Consider the following 23,639-nt stretch of genomic DNA (forward strand, 5'->3'; position numbering starts at 1 on the left):
TTAACGGTAAGAAAGATTCAGCTTTTATTGAAAATTTATATATGACTCAGTCTTGTAATAAATAAACAGTTTTCACAAAAATGAGAGCGCTGTAAGCCAAGGGAACATGAACTGGGAGGGGTTTGCACACAATGGCAAAATCAGACTTTAATAGGTACAGAATAAATATGAACAGGTTCTGGAGCCAATGCAGAGATCCCACAAATTGGAGAAGGGAACAAAACTAGATGTAATAAATAATTATAAAAAATGGCATAGCCTTTAATGACAAAATGTTTCTGTAAACTGATGCACTTCAATTAGCCCCATCTCACATCACATCTTCAGATCACAAGGCTCTTTTCAAACCATATGTTAAAGAACTAGTCTCTGAGCAAATCAGACAGTCTTAAATGTATATTATACATACAATAAAATGTAAAATGCTGCTGAAATAAACACTGGTAAATATAGCACATTTTAATAACTGGATTGAGTCAGATCTAACTATAAAATTTAGACAGCTTATTAAGTATTACATATGGCAGGACTAGATGAAATCATTCAGCATGATTTTAGTTTTCTATTTTCCCCTCTATAATCCTATTACAACAAAAACATATTTATTTCAAAATTCATTCCTCCTCCAGCTAAAGAAATCCAGACAGACATATTTTTTTCTCTTAAACATTTCTGATATCACCACCACCACCACAACGTTTCTGTGCAAATGTATTTAACGGAATTTCAACATGATGACTAAGCTCACAAATAAATCATAGTACAAAGCTAGTTTGGAATAATATTGCTTGAGTGGAAAAAAATAACAAATCCAGAAAACAACGCAGTATAGAGCTGGCCTAACGAAAGGGCAAAAGTTTTATTTTTTTTTAAATATTGACGTGTAATATGGTTTTTTTCAGTCTTGGGGTCAGTATTTTAAAAATGTAAGAAAGGTCTGGACTACAAAATGCAGCTGCATCTGTTCCAGGAAGGCCAGTCACTGAAGGACACATTTCTCTTCTTTCTTGGCCATCTTGCCTTTGTTTTGTTCAAGAGTTCTTTCCAAATGTTCATCTTCTTCTTCAGCCCTGAAAAACAACCCCAAGATACAATTATTGTCCATTTTCTATCTAAGGTCACACAGTTCTTCTTTACAGGCTAATTTGCCAAAGGGATTTGGATATTGAGCACCACTCTAGAGTTAGATGTGATAGCACCATTAGTGTGAGGATCGGGCTCTAGTGATGGTCTGATTTTCTTTAAAATGGATCATCACTACCAATCCCCGAGTTCATGTTTCACTCTTGATCACCAGAGAACATGCTGCCTTTGTTACTGAACTTTCCTCAAACTTTTACTGTCTGGACGATAGAGACAAAGCAGATCCATTCACAGAAAAGTCAAAATGTCTCTAGAGGGTTTAAAAAAGAACACATCATACTTACTGTTTTTCTTGGGCATCCAAATCTCTGACCAGGGCATCACGTTTATTAACGAGAATAACAAGTTCATCCAGCAAAAGCTGCTCTCGCCTTTTCTGGGCCTCAGTCTTTTGCCAATCTGAAAACAATATACAAATACATTCAATAACAATAACAACCCCCCACCCCCAAATGTGTGGTTTAAAATCTTTTTGGCCTTAACTTCTGCATGATTTAAATAAATGGGTGTCAGATCTTTGGTTTTAGCAATAAAAAAAAAAAGATTATTAATTTCCTTGACCCGAAAGTGGTGTGGAACTTTTAAGCAGGGATCACATTTCACATTTGCGTGAATTTGTGTAAATCAAAAACGTCACGTTATTGAAGATCTGTATTTGACTTCATGCATTATTTGGTAATTCACTGCCATAAATGTATACATTGCTACTTAAACAACTAACGTCTGTACTAGATTTGGTGATATTATTCCAAGATGCCTAATTTCTAAATCTCTCACAGAACTTTTAACCAAGGCCTGGACAGACTGGAATCAGTTTATAAATAGCAATTTTTAAAAAACAGAAACAAATGGAATCATCTTCTTCATTTTCTTTTTTTCCCATTTATTGTTTGGTTTTATCTTATTCTAGAGATCTTTCGCTCTGGCCTTGTTTTCTGTGAATATACTGGGTGGGGGGAGGGGCACACTTGTTTCTGAAACTGGCAAAATTCACAGAACCAAAAAAATATTATAAGAACTTTTCCTAATCTAGAATCTAACTCCATCTCTGCCCACATAGCTTATTCTTTGCTAATTTCTTGCTTGGTATATCTTAGCAGTTGGAAGTATCTCACACTGGGCACCATATGCTTCACAATAACTTTAAAAGTAGGTGTCAGTTAATTAGCATTTTTCTCTGAAGTAAAAATACATTTGGTAGACAATATTACATAGCACCCCTCTCCACAGCAATGTAACCAGTCTGATTGTTTGCATGATGGCTAAATCCAAGGCTCTTTGCTAAATGACAATTACAGATCTGATTCTGAAATTATTTAGTTGCACAAGACTGGATAATGTCTAATCACTCTCCATTGCACTAATCTTGTGCATGCTTACATCCAGAGGACTCCAAAGGAACATTTTTGAACCCATATGCTTCCCTTGCATGGTCTCTGTCCCTCTTTTAACAGAACCGTATCTGCATTTCATAAAAAGAAGGCAAATTTAAGATTGGAGCATGCCTGAAGTCCAAGCCAACTGCTCTCTAGCCAGACTGTAAGGGCTTGTAGCTGTCAATCAAGCCACCAGTCTACCCCGCCTCCCTCATTAGGAAAGTAAACAATGAAAAGAAGGAGAAGTAGATGATGAGGGAGATAGCAGAACAATTGAAGAGCAGGAGGGAAACAGGACACCAGCTTAAAAATGTCCATAACCACCGACTCAAGCAGTGTCCTCCCCTCTGTGCACTTTCCAAAAAATAGAGGAAAGAGAGTGTGCAATCCTTTTGGATTTCTCTCTTCTCTCTCTATTGCCCTGGGCAATCATGTTAAAACTCACATGGCTGGTGCTTATTCAGATAAACCTAACAATGCACACCAATGGTTACCATGTGAATCTTCACAAACCACACAAGAATGTGCTGGTTCAAATCCCCCTGACCTCCCTCCAAAGCAAAATTTATTCAAGACAGCAAACTGCTCAGAAGCTTTATGAAAGCAAGTGGTGCTAGAGGGAATTCAGTCTTGTATTTACAAATTAAAAATTAGATGCATCATCATGCAATAAAGGTTAGAACAGCAGCAAAAAGCCAGGAATGTGTAACCACTTTTATCGTTCTCTTGCCTTCTGTCTGTGGACATGTATCCATAAACCAACATAGGTGTACATGCATATACGGACATGCACACACAGAAAATACAAACAGATGTGTATATATACATTTGACATAAGCAAATGTACATAATAGCGTTTCATAAATGAGCAAGAACTTGATATAGTGACACTTTGTCCCCTTCCAACACATTTACATGGCAGGAGACCTGCAGATGGTTCTCATTGCTATTTTTAAATGGGCTGTTTCTGATCCCTCATACTTATGGAAGCTAATTTTCCAGGTGGTAACCAAATCAATTTGTCTTGTAATTTATCGTCCTCACCTTCAGCCCAGCCCAAACATGGTGCCCCCCAAAGCTGTCTTTTAGTTGCTAATGTAGAACATACTCTCTTGATTTCCATTGATATTTGCCCTTTCCTAGTCTGGCATGTTACAGGACGTGCTGCTTCAGTTCAACTTGTTAAAAAATCCTGCCTGCTATGGCTCGAACTCAGAACAGGCTCTTCGTGAAATCACATGGTATTACATGTAAAAATTAAGTGCCAGCTTAAGTGATTTCAACTCACTGAAACAAACCAGGCTCACAAGTGTATGTCATACGTCAGTGATCTGACTAGAAACAAGGAAAAAAAGACGTAGTTCAAAATTCCCTGCCTGTTCACATGCCCTCCAAACCGTGTACAACTTCGAGCCACACTACCCGTGCTTCTCACTACAATCTTGCTGATCTCAAGGTTTCTCCAATATTTTGACACCTGAAGAGCCTGATAAATTAAGGAAGGATCTGAAAAGCACCATTTCTACATGGGTTTGAGCTATCTAATACTTTGCAGTTTTGTCTTGGTTGGCAGTTTCAGCTTTTTAAAACACTCTCATTTTTCTGAATGTTAGAAGCAATTTTCTGTAACATCTTATGTGTGCAGACAGGAGCCAAAATATTTTAGAATTATATTAGAACTGGAGGTTTGGTATGAACTACTTTTTCCTCTGTAACATTCCTACCTATAGATATTGATATAGTAGACACAGCTCACAGCAATGTATGGTAAATAACGTCTTACGGGACACTCAGACCTAGAATGAAACCGATTTTTGTTGTTGCTGTTGTTACAGTAGATAGTAGTGTTGTTTGTGAGGATGCCATGCAAAGGTTCATTAGCACAAGTACACAATTGCTTTGTTGAGTTAGCTTAATTAACTTGTATACATTTCTTCGGAAAGGAGAAAAACTTAATTTCCCTCTTAGAAGTGCAGACAAATAAATATCAGTTTGTTAGGAAGGGAGGAGTTTTTGGACAATATTTGGTCAATATTTATTTTATATAATATTAAACTAGGAGCTTGTTTTACACAGTAAAATATCCGACTGAACATACCTCCCCCAGTAAAACAGCTTTCAGAGAGAACACAAATGTCAATATATTTAAAAAGCAACAGCATGCAAGTTTGGCTTCTACCTGTTGTAAATTTTAAGACAGGATTATCTAGCACACGTGTTATATATAGTTACCAGCACTGACTACAGCTTTGGGAAACTACAATATAGACTGTGATTAATGTGAAGATTCCAGAATAATACTGTTATAAAAGCTACACTCTGGATAAAAATAGGAGAAAGCTCTGATGCTGTATATGAGCTAAAAGGACCCCATGCAGTCTCTTGCATTGTGCAGTTTCAAATTACATAGTTTGTTAAATTCAGAATGAAATCCAAATGTTTTCAATTATTCATCTGCGTGGAGTTTACATTGTCTTCATTTTAGTTGCTTAAACTGATAATTACTTTGAGACAACAGGCAGACTATTCCAATAGAAACACTGTAATAGAAACGGTCTAAAGTTCTTCTAGTAAAACCTTCAACCTTGCCACTATAATAAATAAGCCTAGCACTTGGATGAAAATTAACACTAGTTTTGTAAAGAGCACATTGGGGGATTGCAGTCAAGTCTTATCTTTAGTTCCAGTCAACTAGCAATCCTGAAAGAGTTTGCATCATCATCAGAGCAGGCCATTTGATAGGATTCTACTGCTGAACCTAATCAATCTATGGAATACTGTGGCTGTGCTGTGTAACAAAGCTAAAATAGATTTACAAATGGGGTTTTAGGGGATAAGCTCCTCCACAGGATTACATATTGATTTTAAATATAAAAAGCTTATCATATAAACCATAACTACAAAAATAGTGAACCTATGCATAAATCCTTTTAGAAGAGCACCCACTTCAAACTATAAGCCAAGAATAAATCAAGATGTACAAAATCCTAAAGAAGATCCATTTCTTGGGCAGAAAATGAACACACTACCCCAAGGTGTGGAAAAATGAACTTATCTTTTCTAAGGAGGCATTAAATCTGGGGGAAAAAGGGGAAGGTAACTGAAGTGTGTTTAAGTCTAAGGTATCCTGCTACTCAGCTTTGGATGCAGAAAAATCCAAGCTCTGAAATGCGTACCTTGTTTACGTGAGACAAACACATGCCGTGTGTTCTCATTTGCCCATGCTAAAACAAACCAAGTAGGGGATATATCCTTCAGCGTATTATGATTCTTTAGAACTATTTCAGACCCTTCTCCGGATGAGCATTTTCAGCAGCAAATTCACTTGTAACGATATGAATAGCTTGTTGCTATAAGCAGCCAGTACTTTACTCTCCTTTTCTTATCTCTGCTGCTAAATGGGGAAAAAAAAGTATTCCTCTTTTTACCGCTGTTGGCCATTCATGTGTTCTGTGTGAAGTGCTTTTAACACTCCAAAAGGCTATTCAACTGCATATGCATCCATTTTAACAGTTGGCTAAGAGGACACTGTCTCCACATCACTGAACACTATAACGGTCAGCACCTCTAAACTACAGTACTGCCCACACACTGCTCAGACTAGCAGGGCAGGCCGATGGCCAATAAACTGCCTTTATCTACAATCAGCAGGCTGCTACCTTTTGCAAGTCTCTTTTTCCCCTGTCATCAACTAGCTAAGTAAATTGTTTGATAGATTTTTAAACAGCAGAGTCACGGGTGGAAGAGTTAGAGCAATTCACCAAAACAGTAATTATCACCTCTCAAAGACTTGTTTTTTAAAGTACCAGTATGAATCAGAACATTGCTACTAACAATCACTTTAAATAAACAAACATACCAACAGAAACCACCCTGCTATTTTTTAGTGTCCATATGTTTTGGAGTGGGAATATCTGTACACGTGTTAGATTTGTCCTTTCACATCTTTTATATGGCACCAACTGTTCATTAGCCTCTCTGATACATACTGCCTTGAACTCCTCATTTAGCCTATTTAACTTTCTAATTTCTTCTACAGTCAACCTTACTACACAGATCCGTTTTGTGTTATTTTAAAAATCTCTTAATTAATATTTGAAATCAAGCATAAATCAGACACGAAAAGCTTGAAAGCACCTACATATACACCCAGAGTCCATTTTTCAAAACTATATTTCAGCATCTTGTAACATACTTATAGCCTCAATCATCGTATCTGGATAACTCCTTCTTTAAAAAGTTCCTAAGAGAACAATAATCTTAATACAATTCAAAATTTTAAAACATAATAAGAGTAGTGTAAACAAACATATTGTTTTTCTTGAAAAATCCTGTATATTTCATCATTATTAACTTAACAAGTAGATCTGATCTTTCCGATGTCTGATGTTTTGCTATTTTTAATTTTATTTTATTAAGGTATATGTGTGATTTGTCATATTCTGTAAGGCATTCAAAGATCTTAGGTTTGAAGTGCCCACGATAAAAATAATTAAGGGACATTACTGTATAATTTATGCCCAATACTTATTTTTTGTTAAAAAGGATTTTAATCTGTTTTAAATATTTAATTTCTAATTAACTGTTACCTCAGTATACATTTTTGAACTCAGGTTTTATTCAAGAGTATGGTGCACTGAGCCTTACCCAAGAATATAGTAACAGACAGATAGATATGAAAAAGCTACCTGACAACCCATGTCTTTCTCCTACAAACTTATGCTTCCAGTGAAGTCTCCAAACTAATTAGAATTGATTTATTATGGATCAGGTACCTTATCAGGTGAAGAAAGAAATTACCATGGACAGTCAAAGGGCTAAGAGGTCAATATAGAATAGCAAAATCAATTTGCATTGATTAGACAAAAGGTCCATTTTACAGAGCCCAAAGGATTAACTTTTAAGCAAACATCTTTGAACTACAAGTCAGCATTTGTGACTGAGAGGTATACGTAGAGCAGCATTATAAAACACTTAAGATATTTAAATAACAATATAATGTAAGCAACAGTTTAAGCTATCTGGATATTTATATTTATTATGAATCCTCCTTAGGATTACTGTACAAATTCATTTAAAATCATTATGGAAAGTATGAAATTGTTTCACTTATCCCCATGTCAATCTTTCCATGAGTTTTCATTCAGGTAAGGTGACTAGACTCTAGAGAGCTACAGAGAATGAAGAAAATATGTGCAATGGATTGCACTAACCCTGATGTTCTGTGTGAGGAAATATTTACTTGACACGTGTATAATATGTTATCATGAAGACTGAAGAGATTTGTTTCCACAGTGGAAATATTGCTATAAAAATATTTAAAATGTAGAAATAAGGAATCTCATGTATGTGAGTCATCCCTTTATGATAAGCAACATCACTGCATCAAAACTAAAATTACTTTGGTGTAACAAAAACAATAAATAAAATGTAAAAATACATTGTGCTTCCCCCCCCCGCCAATGCTTTTTCAAATATATTTTAGTTTCTGATCATGTTTCTGATCTTGCTTTCTGAATCCAATGCTTGAAACAATTTCTTTGCATATAATTTATGGATATGAGTAAAGACCTACAGTATCTATTGCACACTATAATTTTGAATTATGGGATAGCTGACTCCATTCTCAGGTGGGCCTTCTTATTGGTCTTCCTGTTAAGTAATTTCATTTGTTAATATTGCTTACCTTCGATAGCAAGCATTGCTCTTAACTCTCGGTTCAGCAGTTCGTACCGCCTTTCTAGGTCATGTTCTTTTTCCCTAGGCAAGTTGCAAAAGTTCATCAATATGTTAATTACTAAATCATTAAACACTTAAAAGAACCTTTAACTTACATTGATTTTAGGACTCATAACTGACTTTTCTCTTCAACTTTAAGCTACTCCAAACAAATGATACACAAACTTAAAACCGTCCTCAGGTAGAATATTCAGTAATGATGCTTTTTTCCTTTTCTGTAACGTCTGTTTTTCTGGATTTAGTTTAACTTCCTTGTACTATTGTACATAATTAGTAAATATTCATCCTTGGAGCAGCTGTTGTGCTATGTCCTAAGTATAACATATTCTCTCCTATCTAAAGAACAAATTCCAGATTCAAACAATTCACCAAGATAGTATGAACACTTAAAGTATTATCCCATGTAAATTCTGACCTAACGAATACAGAAAATTAGACCCAGGATTAGAGAGCTTAATATTTTAAGGTGGAATCTTCTATCAAGTTCAGACATAGAAAGAAATTCGTAAACGTACAACTCATTTCACTATGTTATAAAGGAAGCATGCATATATCTACACTAGGTGGCATACTAAAAGAAAATCATCAGTAAACTGAGAAAAACTAAACAAGAAATGACGACCTCAACAGGCCAAATGCCAGTCTAATAATGAATGGTATTTATGCTTTCTCTCATCCTCTATGCTCCTAATAACTGTGCCAGTTTTGCCCGTTTCTGAAGAAGGTTTACATGTCTTTATTACACAAAACTTGCTCTGCATTGTCTGTGGTAACATTGCTTCACGTGAGGTTCACTAATATGTTTTTTCCCACACTCCAACATTGCTAAACTAGTGAATGATCTAATATTACTGACTAGAGCAAATATCAACTTTAAATTAAAGTTTTCCCTGAAAATAAAATTTGTATGTTATATTTCAAGTACAATTCAAGTATATTTTCAAATTTCTAGAAAGTAATTTTATTCTACTGTTTTTGACTTTGAACATATAAATGCACTTGCTATTTCATATTTTTTCACAGCTCTCACTAATATTGCATCATTGCATGCTTTGCATTTTCATGTCTGAAATATGAGAAAAACAAATTACTTGATATGTACACAAATCACACATACTTTGCATCTTTGAGGAAAATTCTGAAGTCTAATGGAAATAAAGCAAAAAAGTTTAGCATCTATATTCTAAGTGAACATACTGATAAATCAACCTCTTGGAACAAGCTCAGCCATCCATACTTACAGAAGAGAAAGCTGATTCATTCTTCTTATCAAGGCATTTTTCTTATTAACCAACATGAACCATTCCTGCATCATAGCTTCTTCTTCTTCTGTGTTCCGTCCTATAAAATAAGCACATTTGTTATTTATGAGACTTTTCACAAGCTGGACAAGTATCAGTATCAGTTTTTGGAACATTTAGTATCAGTTTTTGGAACATGAGATCTCTCATGTTAATGGGCATTAAAAGGTAATTTTTCAAATGTGAACAATAACAAAAGATTAGACTTCAAGACCGGCAGCCTAACACTGTTGAACTATCACAAGTCAATCTTTTAAAGCTGATATTCTTCAGCATATATATTTTAGTGCCTCTTAATGTACTCATAGATCATATTAACACTAAGTACATTTGGAAGAAAAAGAGTTCTACCTTTAAACCCTCCCCAGAGATAATACGATTATACAAGAGGTGGAAAAACAACAAAACATTACGATGGGTGAAATTAACTGCATCCACAAAAACCCAGAGTATTCAGGCTCCACGTGGATGGAATGCACAGAGTAGCTGGGGAGGTGAAATCCCGCCCACAACCCTTGGCCAGTGTGCTGGGCTGCTGGCCAGCCTCCCTACCCTTATGGCTGCTATTTCAGATAGCTGACATAGCTTCTCCGCATTGGGGCCCTGATTCAGTCCTCACTGAAGTCAAAGGGAGTCTCTCCATTGATTTTAACAGGAATTGGATTGGGACTCAGTTGCCGAGGGTACTGGAGTCATGACATCTGCACAAATATACGCAGCCTCCATTTGTGGCAACCAATCAGCCCCTGTCTTTCTCAACATTAAGTGGAAGGAGAGACAAGTCTTTATATACATGTTACCGGCATGTAAATCTAATGAATTTTAACCTTAAGAAATGCATAATTTGGGAAGAAGCTTTGCCCAGTGGCTACAGTAAAAGAATAAAGTCAGAAATTCAGGGGTCTTTTTCCCAGCTCTGCCACTCTGTGACCTTGGGCCTGTATCTCACAGTTTCCCATTTCTAGTATAAGGATAACACCTACCTCATATGCGTGTTGAGGATTAATTCATTATGTTTGTAAAGTGCTTTAAAATCTTTGAGGAAAGATACTATATATGAGGGGAAGGTATCATTATATTAATATCCAGTAACGGGGCACTAGTTGTGGTGAGGAAGCTTGCTTACATCAGAAGCTGGTAATGTACCAAAAAACGCAGTGAGCTTTTGTTCTAAGAGGAAACCCCCAATTTTTGGGTGTTAACATTTGCATCACAGCTGATTCTTCAGCATCACGGCCTGTCTTACAAACATTCCCAAATCATACGCAAATGCTTGGAGCCAGATCTGTGCAAGGAGCTGCCCTTTTCCCATGGCTATTCCCCTGCTGCACGGAAAGGAAGGCCAGCTGCCTCCATGACACTGTTTGCCTTTCCCCCATGCAGCCCAATGGATCTGGAATCCACACAGGAAGAAGAGTGGACTAATCAGGGACAAGGCTGATGGGGACACATATTGGCTCCCTATGGCTCCATGTTGTTTAAACAGAAACGGTAATACAGACTGAGTTCTATTATCTTTTTCTCTGGGTACCTCCCTGTAACTTAAAAGTAGTTCCTTGTGAATGCTCCTGCACTGGAGCCAGGCTGGTCCGGTCCAGGGTTTGCTGGGGGCGGAAGGGCATGTCCCCTACCTCCCACAGATCCCTAGGGTGGGATGCCCCAGCAGTTTTTTCTTAGCAAAGAGGGGAAGTGTCAGTCTGTGGGAACAAAAGGGGAGTAACTTTGTCTTGTAGAGATTTCCTCCCTCAAAACCTCCTCTCCTGGGTTTTTCTGCAGGGCGGCATGAGGCCATCGCTGTACTGCATTTACAGTACTGTTTTACGGCTCAGAATTCCCTCTAGAGAGTTTTGAGACAATAAGGATGTTTTTAATAACAAATTAAAGATCAGAGGAATTGTCGCATTGGCCCAGCTAGTGGGGGTTCCTGCTGCAAGACTTAGACTGTACTCAATATATCCTTCCCCTGAACTGCACTGAGTCAGCTCACTTTCTTTTTATGGTGGGCAGGAGCATGGGGGATTACTTTCTTATCCCTACAAACAATCAATCTGTGCCCACCAGCATGAAATTTGATTCCCCCTTTAGCATGCAGGTAAAAAAATTCTAATAACTAGTTACACAGATGACAACATTTAATTGATTAATTCATTGTTTGTAAAGGGCTCTGGGATCTTTGGATGAAAGATGCTATCACAAATATATTACACCACAATACCATTCTAATGGATGAGTCTGCAAACCATTTTCAACAAACAGAAAATGGGGACAGAGAGACATTCAATGGAGCTTCACCAATTTAGACCAGCTACTAATGTAGATTTTCTCCTTCTAAAAGTAAAATGAAGTGAACGACAGCATATATTCAAATAAATCTAGGGAAAAGCTGTATTTGTCAATTTGGAGCCTAACGAAAACAGATTGCACATCTTCAATATTTTTATGCTTACATTTTATTGTATGAAGTAGTCACAGGTTTTTTTTAAAGTGAGTCAACAAAGTCTTTACTGTTTTACAGTATTTTTAATCTGTCTTTTAGGGCAGCTGTTTTTGTATTCCTTTTGGACCATGTGATGCCCTGACACTGGTCATGTGATATCGGCTGCGATAGGCACAAATCCCAGGGCAGCAACAAAAGAAGAAAGAGTAAAAAGAAAAAGCTGAGAAAAAGCTTGCAATTTGGAAAAAGGCCAATTGTAGCCCAGTGAAGGCCTTTTTGATCAGTGAAATGACACATGTGTGCAATATTAACAGCAATAGATTGGGGTATCTTATTTTTTTGACCAAGGGCTTTTAAATTCTTGTACATACAACTTAAATACGAGCAAGGTAAGATACATGACAACATAAATAATTTTAAAATTGCTACTCTCAAGCAACATAGTACTACTAGATAGTTTACTCAATTTCACACTGTTTTCTTCAATAGAGAGTGTATATAAAACACTTTCAGTGAAGAAAATTGAATGCTGAAATGCTGATGCAGCAGTGATATCTGAAAGTTAAATTTATACTTACTATTTCTAAATAAAAACAAAAACAAGGATTTTCCTCATCCACAACTAATTTCACACTTCCACTTAGTAAAACTGTTCAACTGCTATGTGTTTATTTTCCAAGTTCAAATGATTACTGAAATCATTCAAGTACAAATGTTTAAAAATTCAAAATGTGAAAATATCCGCTTTGCTCTCTGGAGAAACAATACAACACAGATTATTTAAATGAAGTGAAAAACATGTCCTAGAACAAATCGATACTGTGTGTGCAAACCCTTTATCTGAGCCAGTACAAGATGATGGAAATCTATAAATAGCCCACAGATCTTCAACTTAAAATTGTTTTTTTTCTATAATACATGCATTACACCATTGTTTTAATTTTTTTTAAGAAAAAAAATTCAAACCCTTTTAATGCTAGTAAGTTGGACCATTACATATTAATCCTGACTTTAATAACTGGTTAAAGACCCCTTCAGCTTTATAAGTAACAAAAAATATTAAAGCCTGTGATCACAGCGAGCTTTTCTCATTTCTCCTCTAACCATTTGTTATTTAATCCAATACTAGTAATCCAATTTGTCCATCAGACTTTTAAAGGGCAGAATGCAACTTCCCCAGCTTAGACACTTTTCAAAGTACAATATATTTTTCAAATGAATGCTGGATGTTTCATTTTTTCCCCAACTGTTCCTAGCTCTAATGTATGAGGAAAAAAAGAACAAGATGAACATTGTTCATACTGATTAAGTAAGAGCTCATTAAAGAGCTGTCAGTGCCGTACTTTGAATATGCATGAAGCATATAATCAGATCTAGTACCGTCACTAGAGGAGAATACGGTAAGTACAAAGGATTGATTTAATTACTTAGAGTGGGCTGTGGTGGTAAAGCAGTCTTGTTAGCGCAAAAAGAAAAGGAGGTTGTATTCTGGCACAGTTAAGAGAAAAAGGCAGTTTTAGCTTCTGCCACAATACCTAATATCAGGATAAAGCACTTTAGGTTGTAGCTTAAAATGAAGACTGTCAGTATTCTAAAAAGCCCAGAATTCATCTTATTTTGTTTAACCTCACCTGGTTAACTATCTAACAGAATGTATTCTTTGTAACACATAATTATGGCTATACCTTTTTATCCTATAGATACAATATAATGACTCCTGGAAAAAAGTCTTATTTTAACACTCTTTAGTGCTGCAAGCATCACATACATTCAAAATGCAGAGTAAGTGATGGAAAGATGCAACAAGAAAAACTAACATAACAGCCTTGTAATACCATATTTTATTAGTGGACAATCTGTGATGAGAATTTTTGGTAATGTTTTTCTAGTTTCTTTATTTTTTAAATCAAATTTCTGTTTTATTTCCCCCTAGGAATCAAGGAGAATTCTCTCACATCACCATATTCTTCTTTCATTGTTTGGCTTGAGTGGTGAAGGATGCATGTTCTATTCTTCTCTTCACTTGACATCTACCAGATCCCTCCTCAGTGATTAGGAATGATCACGATACCAAGATTGGAACAGTTAAGGCCCAAATTCCACCCTCAGAAACATACAGGCAATTCCCATTGACTTAAGTTTTGGTTCTGCAGTGCACTGTAATATCTCCTGAATGAGACTGAATAAAGGCTGTAGCAAAAAGTTCAATGATTTTGTCCAACAAGCCAGGATTTGGATGACCCTCTCTTCCCTCCCCCCATTACCCCCCCCGTCACCTTCCCCCCCCCCCCCGCCCTCCGCAAAATGGCTTACATCTTTTGGTTAATCTCATGCATCAAATTATTATTTCAATTGCTGCTATTTAATAATGATTGAGGCCTTTTTCTTCTTTCATCTGTACCATTTCTGAACTACAAATCCATTACAATTTTTGGAGGACAGTGCAAATGAATAAGCAGTATACTTTTATGTTGTAGAACTTGAACATGGGTTTATAAAATATCATTTCCATTAAATACTACAGGGGTTACTCATGGGTAACTCATATGCTGATTCCTTGTTAAACATTTTAATAAATAGTAGTCTGATAAATGGTTAGGCTGAATCAATTTGAAAGCACCAGTTTTTCCCTGCTAAACAAACAAACAAACAAAATCCCAAACCAAACACTTCAATATCATCCAGTGAATAGCACATATATGTACCATGTAGCTTATAACCATTTAAACCTTTTGGGCAGTAAGACATTTAGATAAACCAAACATGGATTAACGTAGTATGACTGCACACTGCTAAGAAAACAGAGAAGAAAGTGCTACAAAACATTATGAGCACTACTTAAATGGGAGAAAAAGTAGCAACATGTAGGGGCAAGACTAGTTTACTGTGTAAATGGACGGACACACTACATCCTTTACACATTAAGCCATCATAAATTTGTCAAGACAAGCCACTAGACTAAAATAAAATATATTTAGAAATCCTCAAATTTAAATATATTTAGCTGCTTTGCAAAAATTAATTACAACTCACAAAAGATAACTAATAAAAAGTTTCTACCATCGTCCAAAACCAGCACATTCAGTCTGGCGAGAAATAGCAGGTTTACGGAAATTATTAGGTATGCTGCCTTAAGCGCAATTGTTTTTACATTTTATTTGTACTGCATACTCTGTGTGTTACGTTGTAATAGTTAAACACAGAAAACGCCACGTCTACCCATTTACTTCAACAGAACACCATGAAAAAGAACTACTTAAGACACAGCCCATTCTTCAGCCATTTGCTGATGTTTACACACAGTTTTAAAAAGAATAGAAGAAGCTTTCTTCACTCAACACACTTGGGTGAAGAGGCCAGCAGGAGAATGCCAGCATATGTGAACGAGAGCAAGTCCAGTAATGAAAAAACTGGCCAACTTCCCTCCACTGCTATTTATGGAGACATAGTAGTTGTTATTTGAGAGTGTTTACATGACCACCAGATAGTCCTACAAAGGTTGGTCAATGCCTGAAGTTTCACATATTTTATCCTGAAATTCATTTGAAAATATGTCTTATTTGCCTGCTTAAACAGTTTCATTTATCCTGTCAAGATTAGGGGCGCATAAAAACTCTCATATGAAGAGAGATTGGAAAGATTGGGATTGTTTACCTCACAGGGGAGACGAATAAAAGGAAATGTGATAAAAGTATACAAAATAATGAAAGGTGTAGAGAAGGTAGCAGAAAGGGCTAAATTAACAAATATTATTTGCAAGGAATAATAAGACAAGGTCTAACAGGAGCTTAGAATTGGCTACCTGTGTCCAAACAGACTTAGAATTGCGGTCAAAATTTTGAAAAGAGACTAGTGATTCTGGATGCTAAACTTGAGACACCTTAAAAGAGCCCGATTTTCAGAGATCTGGTGCTCAGCACTTTCTGAAAATCAGGCTCCTTCATGGGGTCTCAATTTGGATTATCAAAATCTGAGGCCCCCTCTCCCCCAATTACTAATTACTTTTGAAAATCTTGGCCAAATATGGCTTATTTACTAGGAAGTCTCTTTCTCATTATGATAAATGTTTTTGTGTGGATTACTATAAAAGAAAAAAATGTCAAGGGAACCTGAGAAACTAACTAGTACAAAGGTATTGTTGGACATGGCTAGGCGATAGGTAAAGGCATAGGTCAGTCTGTTAAATATCTACTGCTAGTGGATGCTGTAAGCACAGGAGAAAGGTAGAGCATTTCTGATGCCTTAGTAAAATAGGGAGTTATATTTCATTCAGGTAAGCAGACTAAGAAGTTATGTATATGACTCAATTGGAAACTAGAAATGAAAGACACAATTGTCAGCTACCACTGGAGGACAACTGAGGGCGTCAGCTGGAAACACTACACCTCATAATTTTGCTTAAAATATTTTTATGACATTTTGAGTTTCAAAATGGAAAAACAAAACAAAAAAAATTGTGCTTTTTCCATAAAACTTAATTATTGCAAAAAGCTCCCCAAGTCTGGAGTTAACGTGCTGGTCCATCATAGCTTCCACAACCAGTAGCTTAGAATCAAGATGCTCAGCTCTCTACGTAGAAACCCCTGCCTCCTTTCCCCAGATGAGAACTGCCTTACTTACTCCAAACTAACCTAATTCACTATGAAATGTTCAAAAATAGCCATCAACAGATAAACAGGATGGGTTGCAGTTTGGGGTCAAACCTTTTGAAGAGCAGTTTTCAAGTAAGGAAACAAAGTTCTCTTGCTTCTCATGGATTTCCTAGTTTGAACTAGTTGGGAAAGCACTGAAGGCAAGTTAGGCCAGGAGTGCTGGAACAATTTGCATAGTGAAGGTGCTGAGAGCCACTGAACCAAACTGCAATCCCTGTATATAATGGAAACCACTTCAAGCCAGGAGATCCTTCTGCACCCCTGGTTCCAGCACCTATGAGTTAGGCAGAGGCATTCTCTGACAAATGTACTCTGGACACACTGTTTGAATGCAGCTTCTAAAGAGACACTGATATACACACAATAATATCTAGTAAAGGTAGCCAAGGATCTCCAGGCAGAGTTAATTTACTGTGTTCTGTCTGACTTTATTTCATCCCAGGAAAGCACAATAATGTTAGTGAAATGGGCCTCAACCCTCAGAAGACCAGCAATGTGTATTTCTTTATGGCAGGAACATATCTAACTAGTTTAACATCAATCAGGAAACCTTCTGTAATTTCTTAGTCAGCAAAAACAAAACATACGAAGAGCCTTATTGAAACTTTTGAGAACTGTGTTAATACAACTTCAAGGCACTGACCACATCTAATAAATGCCAGGATTTCTCTTTAGAGAGATGAGGTAGAGGAGGTAATATCTTTTATTGGACCAACTTCTACTGGTGAGAGAGAGACACTTTTGAGCTCATACAGAGCTCTTGTACAACACTAAATCCAAGCCTTCTCCTTGTCTGAAATGAAATTGGTACAAAAGGACAAAAGGCTAGTGACCTGTTATCTCTGCAACCTAGAGTTATTTTGGGTCTGAAACTGGGAACCATCCAGAGTGTAACTATCATTATGAAAGATAATAAAAGCGAAATTGCATGAAAGGGCATTGATTTTCTCCACTCTACATGCTGATGTAATGACCACCAGAAAATTATCTTAATAGAAAGCCAGTAGAAACAGAATGCATGGGCTTGAACAAGAGGCTACACATTTTATGAAGGATCATATTGAAGACTCAAGTGGCAATCACTGACCAAGAACCAGGAGGACAGACTGTTTATGATTCCTGAATGAAGATGGCAGGAGGTGAGATTCAATTGAAGACAGTTGGACAGAATCCTGTAGGGGGGTGACACTTTTTAACTTTAGGATACAAAGTAAAATATACTCCGGCAGGAATTCTATCAGTCAGTAGGTCTGGTATTGCTGGAAATAACAGACTCAAGAATTCACAGTACCATGACCAAGGTCCAAAATCCAGAAGGATCATGATTAGATATGCTCTGGCCATTTTCAGTTTCTGCAATCTCTTGGTATTTAAGAAGAAATAAGGACTGGTAGAAAAAGTATGTCAGATCACTGTCCAGATTGCAGGAAAAATTAATCCATAGTCCATCTCCTGGGATCCTTGAACCTGCTGCAAAAACATGGGAAGTTTCATATTTGTTGCTGTTCCCTAGCAATAGCAGATTGTCTGGTGAATTTGGAACTGCAGGGACCACTCACTTGGAAGAAACTGCTGGCAGTTGAACTACGTTGCTTGCGGATTGAGAAGTCACATTGGATGGCTTGCTCTGAGTGACAGTAAGTGCTGTTTTGCCTACTGCTGATTTGCAGACCAGAGTTCTTCTCCCTGCCCTACTTGGTTGTTTATCCATTAATTTAAGGTTAAATGTGGTCCTGAAGTGATAGAACGGCTAGTCTTAGAGCCCTCATGGCAATGTCTACTGCTCTAGTATGAAGCACACTACCCTGATGTTTACCAGTTGTTGCTTTATTTCCCTCATGACAACTTTTTCTGAGGCTGAGAAGGAATAGGGGATGGTACAAACTCTGATGTTTTAGGTAGAGAAGATAGTCAAATACAAGATTCAAGGGTGCATGCTCTGAGGATATGCCTTTCTGAGAGGACCAAAATGGAGAAGTGCTTCTATTTAGCTAGGTAAGGGCCCCTAGCTGAGGGTTTTCTACTACTGAGAAGCACTTTCTGGACATCCTCAGAACAGGATGTCTCCAAAGGCATTAATCATGGAAGCATCCTCACTGTCAGGTGGAGGGCTTGCTGGTTGGGATGGAGCAGGTGGCCATGGTCCTGAGAAATCACATCTGGATCCAGCGGGAGAGACAGTGGAGGTTTGATTGACAAGGTCAGTGGGGTCGAATACTAGTGTTGTGAGGGCCACACTGGTGCTATCAGGATGAGATGAGCATTGTCTTGTTTGATTTTGAACAAAACTCTGGTGGCAAGGGAATCAGAGGGAAAGCATACAGGATGGGGTTCTTTCAGGGTAGCAGAAAGCATCTGTCAATGAGCCTGGGCAGAGAGCTCCCTGGGAACAGAGCTGGTGGCATTTTCTGTCAGACTTTGTTGCAAACAGGTCCACCTGGCAAGTGAGTCCCCAGATCTGGAAGATAGATCTGGCAACGTTCAGGCATAAAGACCACTCATGGTGATTGGAGAAGGTCTTGCTCAGTCGATCTGCCAACATGTTCCACTTCTCTGGAAGGTAAGCAGCACTGCGATGAATTGAATTGGTTCTGCAAAAGTCCCAGAAGTGAATTGCCTCCTGGTCTAATTAGGTCAACTGGGCTCCTCCCTTTCTGTGTGTGTAAAATACAGTAGTAACGGAGTTATCTGTTCAAATTAACAAGTTATTTCCTACTAAAGCTGAACAGGCTAGTTTTACAGCTCTCAATTCCCTAACATTTATATGAGCCATTAGATCCTGAGACAACCAAAGAACTTGAGTCTGCAAGGACCCCATATGCCCCCCCTCCCCCCAACTCAGAGCTAATATGTCTGTGAACAGAGTGAGGGTTGATGTGGATGAGGATAAAGAGGTGAGTGGTGGGGATAAAGAAGACCCACACACACACTTTCAGAGGGTACATCCACTAATCCAGAGATGTCAAAACTAGCATTGACACTTGAACAACCTTGTGCAAATGATGACAACTTGGGGCATACACTGATGCTAGCCATGCCTGAGATGCAGCCTGTAATGCTGAACCACATAGATACATGCTGCCATGTGACCCAGGAGGCTGCAACAGCTGTGTGCCATGGGGAGAGGATATGCTTTCTGTCACACCACTAAGCCTGGCAGTGTTTTGAACTTGGATTGTGATAGCAAGGCCTTGGCTTTTGTGGTGTCTAAAAATGCTCAAATAAACTATCCTCAGTGATTTGTCCCAATTTACTAGGACCCCAGTGCATCGATTGTGGACAAGATGGTGGATGCACTGGCTAACATCTGAGCCTCGAACCGATGTTTGACCAACCAGTCGTCCAGGTACAGGAATACATGGACTCCTGATTTTCATAGATGTGCTGCAAATACCGCCATGCACTTCAATAACAGCTGATGAGTCATCGAGAGACCAAATGGAAGCTCATAATGTGACCCATTTGCCAAAAATCTGAGAAACTTCCGATGGTTATGTCGTATTGCAACACGGACATAAGCGCCCTTTAAATCAAGGGCAGCATACCAGTCTTCTTGTTCCAGGAAGGGAATAATCAAGGCTAGGGTAACCACATGGAGCATGATTTTCTTCAGGAGTTTGTACAACTTTCTTAGATTTAAAATAGGCCTGTGACCTCCTTTTGCTTTGGGGATAAGGAAGTAGTGGAAATAGAAACCTTTCCCCTTGAAGCCCAATGAGACTTCCTGTGTGGCCCCTGCTTGAAGGAATGACTGTTGATGGATTATTTCATGGGAGCGGTCCCTGAAAGGGTCAGGAAGGACGGCATGTAGGAGGGGCAGAAATGAACTGGAGGGCATATTCCAGTTCCACTGTGCTTAAGACCCACCAATCCAATGTTACATGGGCCCAAGCACTTAGGAAGCAGGATAAGTGATTTGTAAACAAAAGGTGGGAAATAGATGAATTACAGTCCCTGGTACACTGCCCTCCACCAGTGTATCAAAACGCCTGTTTGGATGAGGCGGCTAGATGGGAAAAGCTCACTGGTGCTGAAGAGGAAGGCGGAGAATGTCATCTCCTATTACCTTTCTCCTCAGCAGATCTTCAGACTGGGGAGTAAAACCCTGGTGTCTGTATGGTAGCTGTGGATGGAACTGTTTCCTTTTTGTTGTCAGAGTACAGATACCAAGAGATTTTAACGTCACCGTGGAATCTTTTAGATTATGGAGAATTATTGTCTATCTTATCCGAAAACAAAGAGGGACCTTTGAAAGCGAGGTCCTGGACTGGTCTGCTAGACTTCTCAGGAGAGCCCACAAACACCTTCTCACAGAAATGGCAGATGCCATGGTTTGAGCCGTTGTGTTTACACCATCTAAACTGTCCTGGAGTTCAGATCAAGGCAACTAGCTTCCCCTCATCCACCATTATTGCCAATTCCTGCCTACAGTCTTCTGGTAACTCATCTTGAAATTTTAAAATATTCTCCCAGAGGGTGAAATCATAGTGGCTCAGGAGTGCTGTTGGTTTACAACCCTGAGCTGCAGATGCTCTGTGGAATAAAGTTTGCATCCAAACAAGTCCAGCCTCTTTGAATCTTTGCCTTTTGGCATGGATGGTTGGTGTCCTTGTCGCTCCCATCCATTACAAGCTGCCACCATCAAGGAAGAACCAGTTGGGACTGGTAGCCTGAGCCCAGGGAAGGCAGCACTGGGGATATCATTGGAGAATTCCCGTTCAACTGCATCAGCCTGCAGAAGCTTGAGAGGTAATGGTACTGTGAGTTCCTGACAGCATGAGGTAGGTGCCACAAGCATCAGTACGGACTGTAAACCTTTCACACCAGGAATACTGGTACCAAGAGGCTAAGCATGCCCCCTGTCTCCAGGGTGGTTGGGAGTAAAAAAGACTGATGGCTCTGGTATAGAGATCTTTCAGGGGATGCCCTTGACGGACCTGGCACAGGCCCCAGGGGCAGGGATCCCTTCTTCTTAGCTGAAGAGTGCTTCCGAGAGACTTTCCCCCAAATGTATTGTAAAGTCTCTGCCTCTACTTGGCTCCAGCACTGACACAGGTCAGCGAGGGACTGAGCCTGAGGAGAGTCTAAGCCTTTTCTTCAGTGCTGGCGAAGGGGACTGAGGAGCTGCAGATATCTCTGGTACGTGAAGCCAATGAACTTGGGGTGCTCTCCATGTGAGATGAGTCTGATGGGGAGTGAAGTGCTGCTTCCATGAGCAAACATTTGAGCCTCATTGCTCTATCCTTCTTTGAGATAATCCCTTACAAATTTGTGACTGATGTGGGATTCTCCTAAAGATTTCAGGCAGGCCAGGTATGAGTCACTGACTGGCATGGCTTAGTGCAAGTCTGGCAGGACTTAAAACCTGGTGAGTGTGGCGTTGTTCCAGTATGTCTCCCCGTAACGAAAGATAAAAAACTAGTTCAGAAAAACCTAAGACTAATATGTATTGCTAAAACGAAAAAATTTAACTCACTAATTCCTAACAATAACAGGGTATATATACAAAGGAGCAACAGAATCACTTATGACAAGTCTGAGATCACTCCAACAACCATCGGTGGCGGTAAGAAGGAACTGAGGGAGGTTGGAGGCAGCCCCACCCCCGTATACCAGCATGCAGTGGCATGTGGTGAAAGAGGGCACTATTGCTGCCCTGACTAGTATCACGGAGGTAAAAAGTTCCCTGACAACTGTGCGTGAGGCACGCCCATACCTACAGCGGAATGGACACGTGCCAACACTTGCAGAAGAACTAACTTTTACCAAAGGGTTTTGTGCATCTATGCTTGCACTGAGTCCTGCTGATTTCCATGTGACTCAGTTAAGTTATCCAAGTTACACTTATATGCATTATTAGACACTGTCAGCTGGTGTAAAGCAGCCTTAATGTAAATGAGAATCAGACCCTTAAGTCTTCACGTTTATGTTACCCAGATTAAGGCTTGGTACCTGTCGAAATTTTACTCTTATATTTAGTATGCTATGGGTTAAAAAAGCAGCCATTGATCCATATGAGCGAGTTATCAATTATAATGCACTTTGAGAACATACATCTCATGAAATGCTTTATAGAACCGCTGATTTTAAAATAGCAGAAATTTACAGATGCACTTTTTTGTGGACTGTTATAAATTTACAACAAAATACCCAACACATTAATTGTTTTTCAGTTTCAAGGCCCTTCCTCCTCTGCCCCACAGTGTTTGATATTAGGTGAAATTCTTACAGATCAGTTCTCATTCCTAGAGTAATTTTGTATGGTAAAGTAAGAAAACAGAGAAGTTTATAAAAGAAATGCTAACAAACCCTTACCGATGGCAACCTAGCGCCACATCTGCAACATTCATGTATTCCAAATGTTTGGGAAGAGTTTTTCCCTTCCCCTATTTTATGATCAAAGATCAAAAGATGACATCACTTTTGAGGAATATATTTCTATTCTTCCTTTTTTGTAGCAACTATTGTTGCCATGCTGTTTTTGTTGTTGCTATAGTTTTATGTGTTCATTCAAATCTCCCACAATATGATTGGATACCTCCTTACAATCTCATTATTTGGCCAGGTTTCAATGTACCTAGAGTTAACTATGCTGAGCTAAGTAAAAATAATGCTGTATACTGCATGCATATCTGGCAAACTGATGTAGTAACTGCAGTGTTATTTATTTTTGCTGATTTAAGCAAGATATTAAAATATCAAAAGTTCATAATGTGTCTATCACTTAAGTAAACTACAGGTATCTCCTTACGTATATGCATGAATATTTGAAATTATTTGAATTATACTCTATTGGCCTTTTCTACTGCTTAGTTTCTATAAAAGGGCCTTGTTTTTGTTGTCATTCGTCATGCTGAGTAATATCTTACTCCACGATTAGAAACCACTGGGACTAATCACGGAATATTATATTACTCAGTGTGAGAAAGGGTGGTAGATCTTAAATCGTTCTGTGTGTTTTAAGCTGATTAATACTAAATAAGACCAAATA

General features: G+C 38.3%; 1 protein-coding gene across 6 annotated transcripts in view; it reads right to left on the minus strand.

Annotated features, from left to right (window-relative positions):
* Positions 1 to 23,639, minus strand: part of EHBP1 (EH domain binding protein 1) — a 321,365-nt gene continuing 297,726 nt past the window's right edge. For all 6 annotated transcript variants that reach the window (XM_073339536.1, XM_073339541.1, XM_073339540.1 and 3 more), the window contains 4 exons: positions 9,500 to 9,599; positions 8,206 to 8,279; positions 1,428 to 1,542; positions 1 to 1,070 (listed from right to left, as the gene is read on the minus strand). In XM_073339536.1, coding sequence (XP_073195637.1) covers positions 980 to 1,070; positions 1,428 to 1,542; positions 8,206 to 8,279; positions 9,500 to 9,599 — 380 coding nt within the window. In that variant the 3' untranslated portion in view covers positions 1 to 979. The remainder of the gene's footprint in view (positions 1,071 to 1,427; positions 1,543 to 8,205; positions 8,280 to 9,499; positions 9,600 to 23,639) is intronic.

The sequence above is a fragment of the Lepidochelys kempii genome, chromosome 3 (genome assembly GCF_965140265.1).
Source record: "Lepidochelys kempii isolate rLepKem1 chromosome 3, rLepKem1.hap2, whole genome shotgun sequence".
NCBI lineage: Eukaryota > Metazoa > Chordata > Testudines > Cheloniidae > Lepidochelys > Lepidochelys kempii.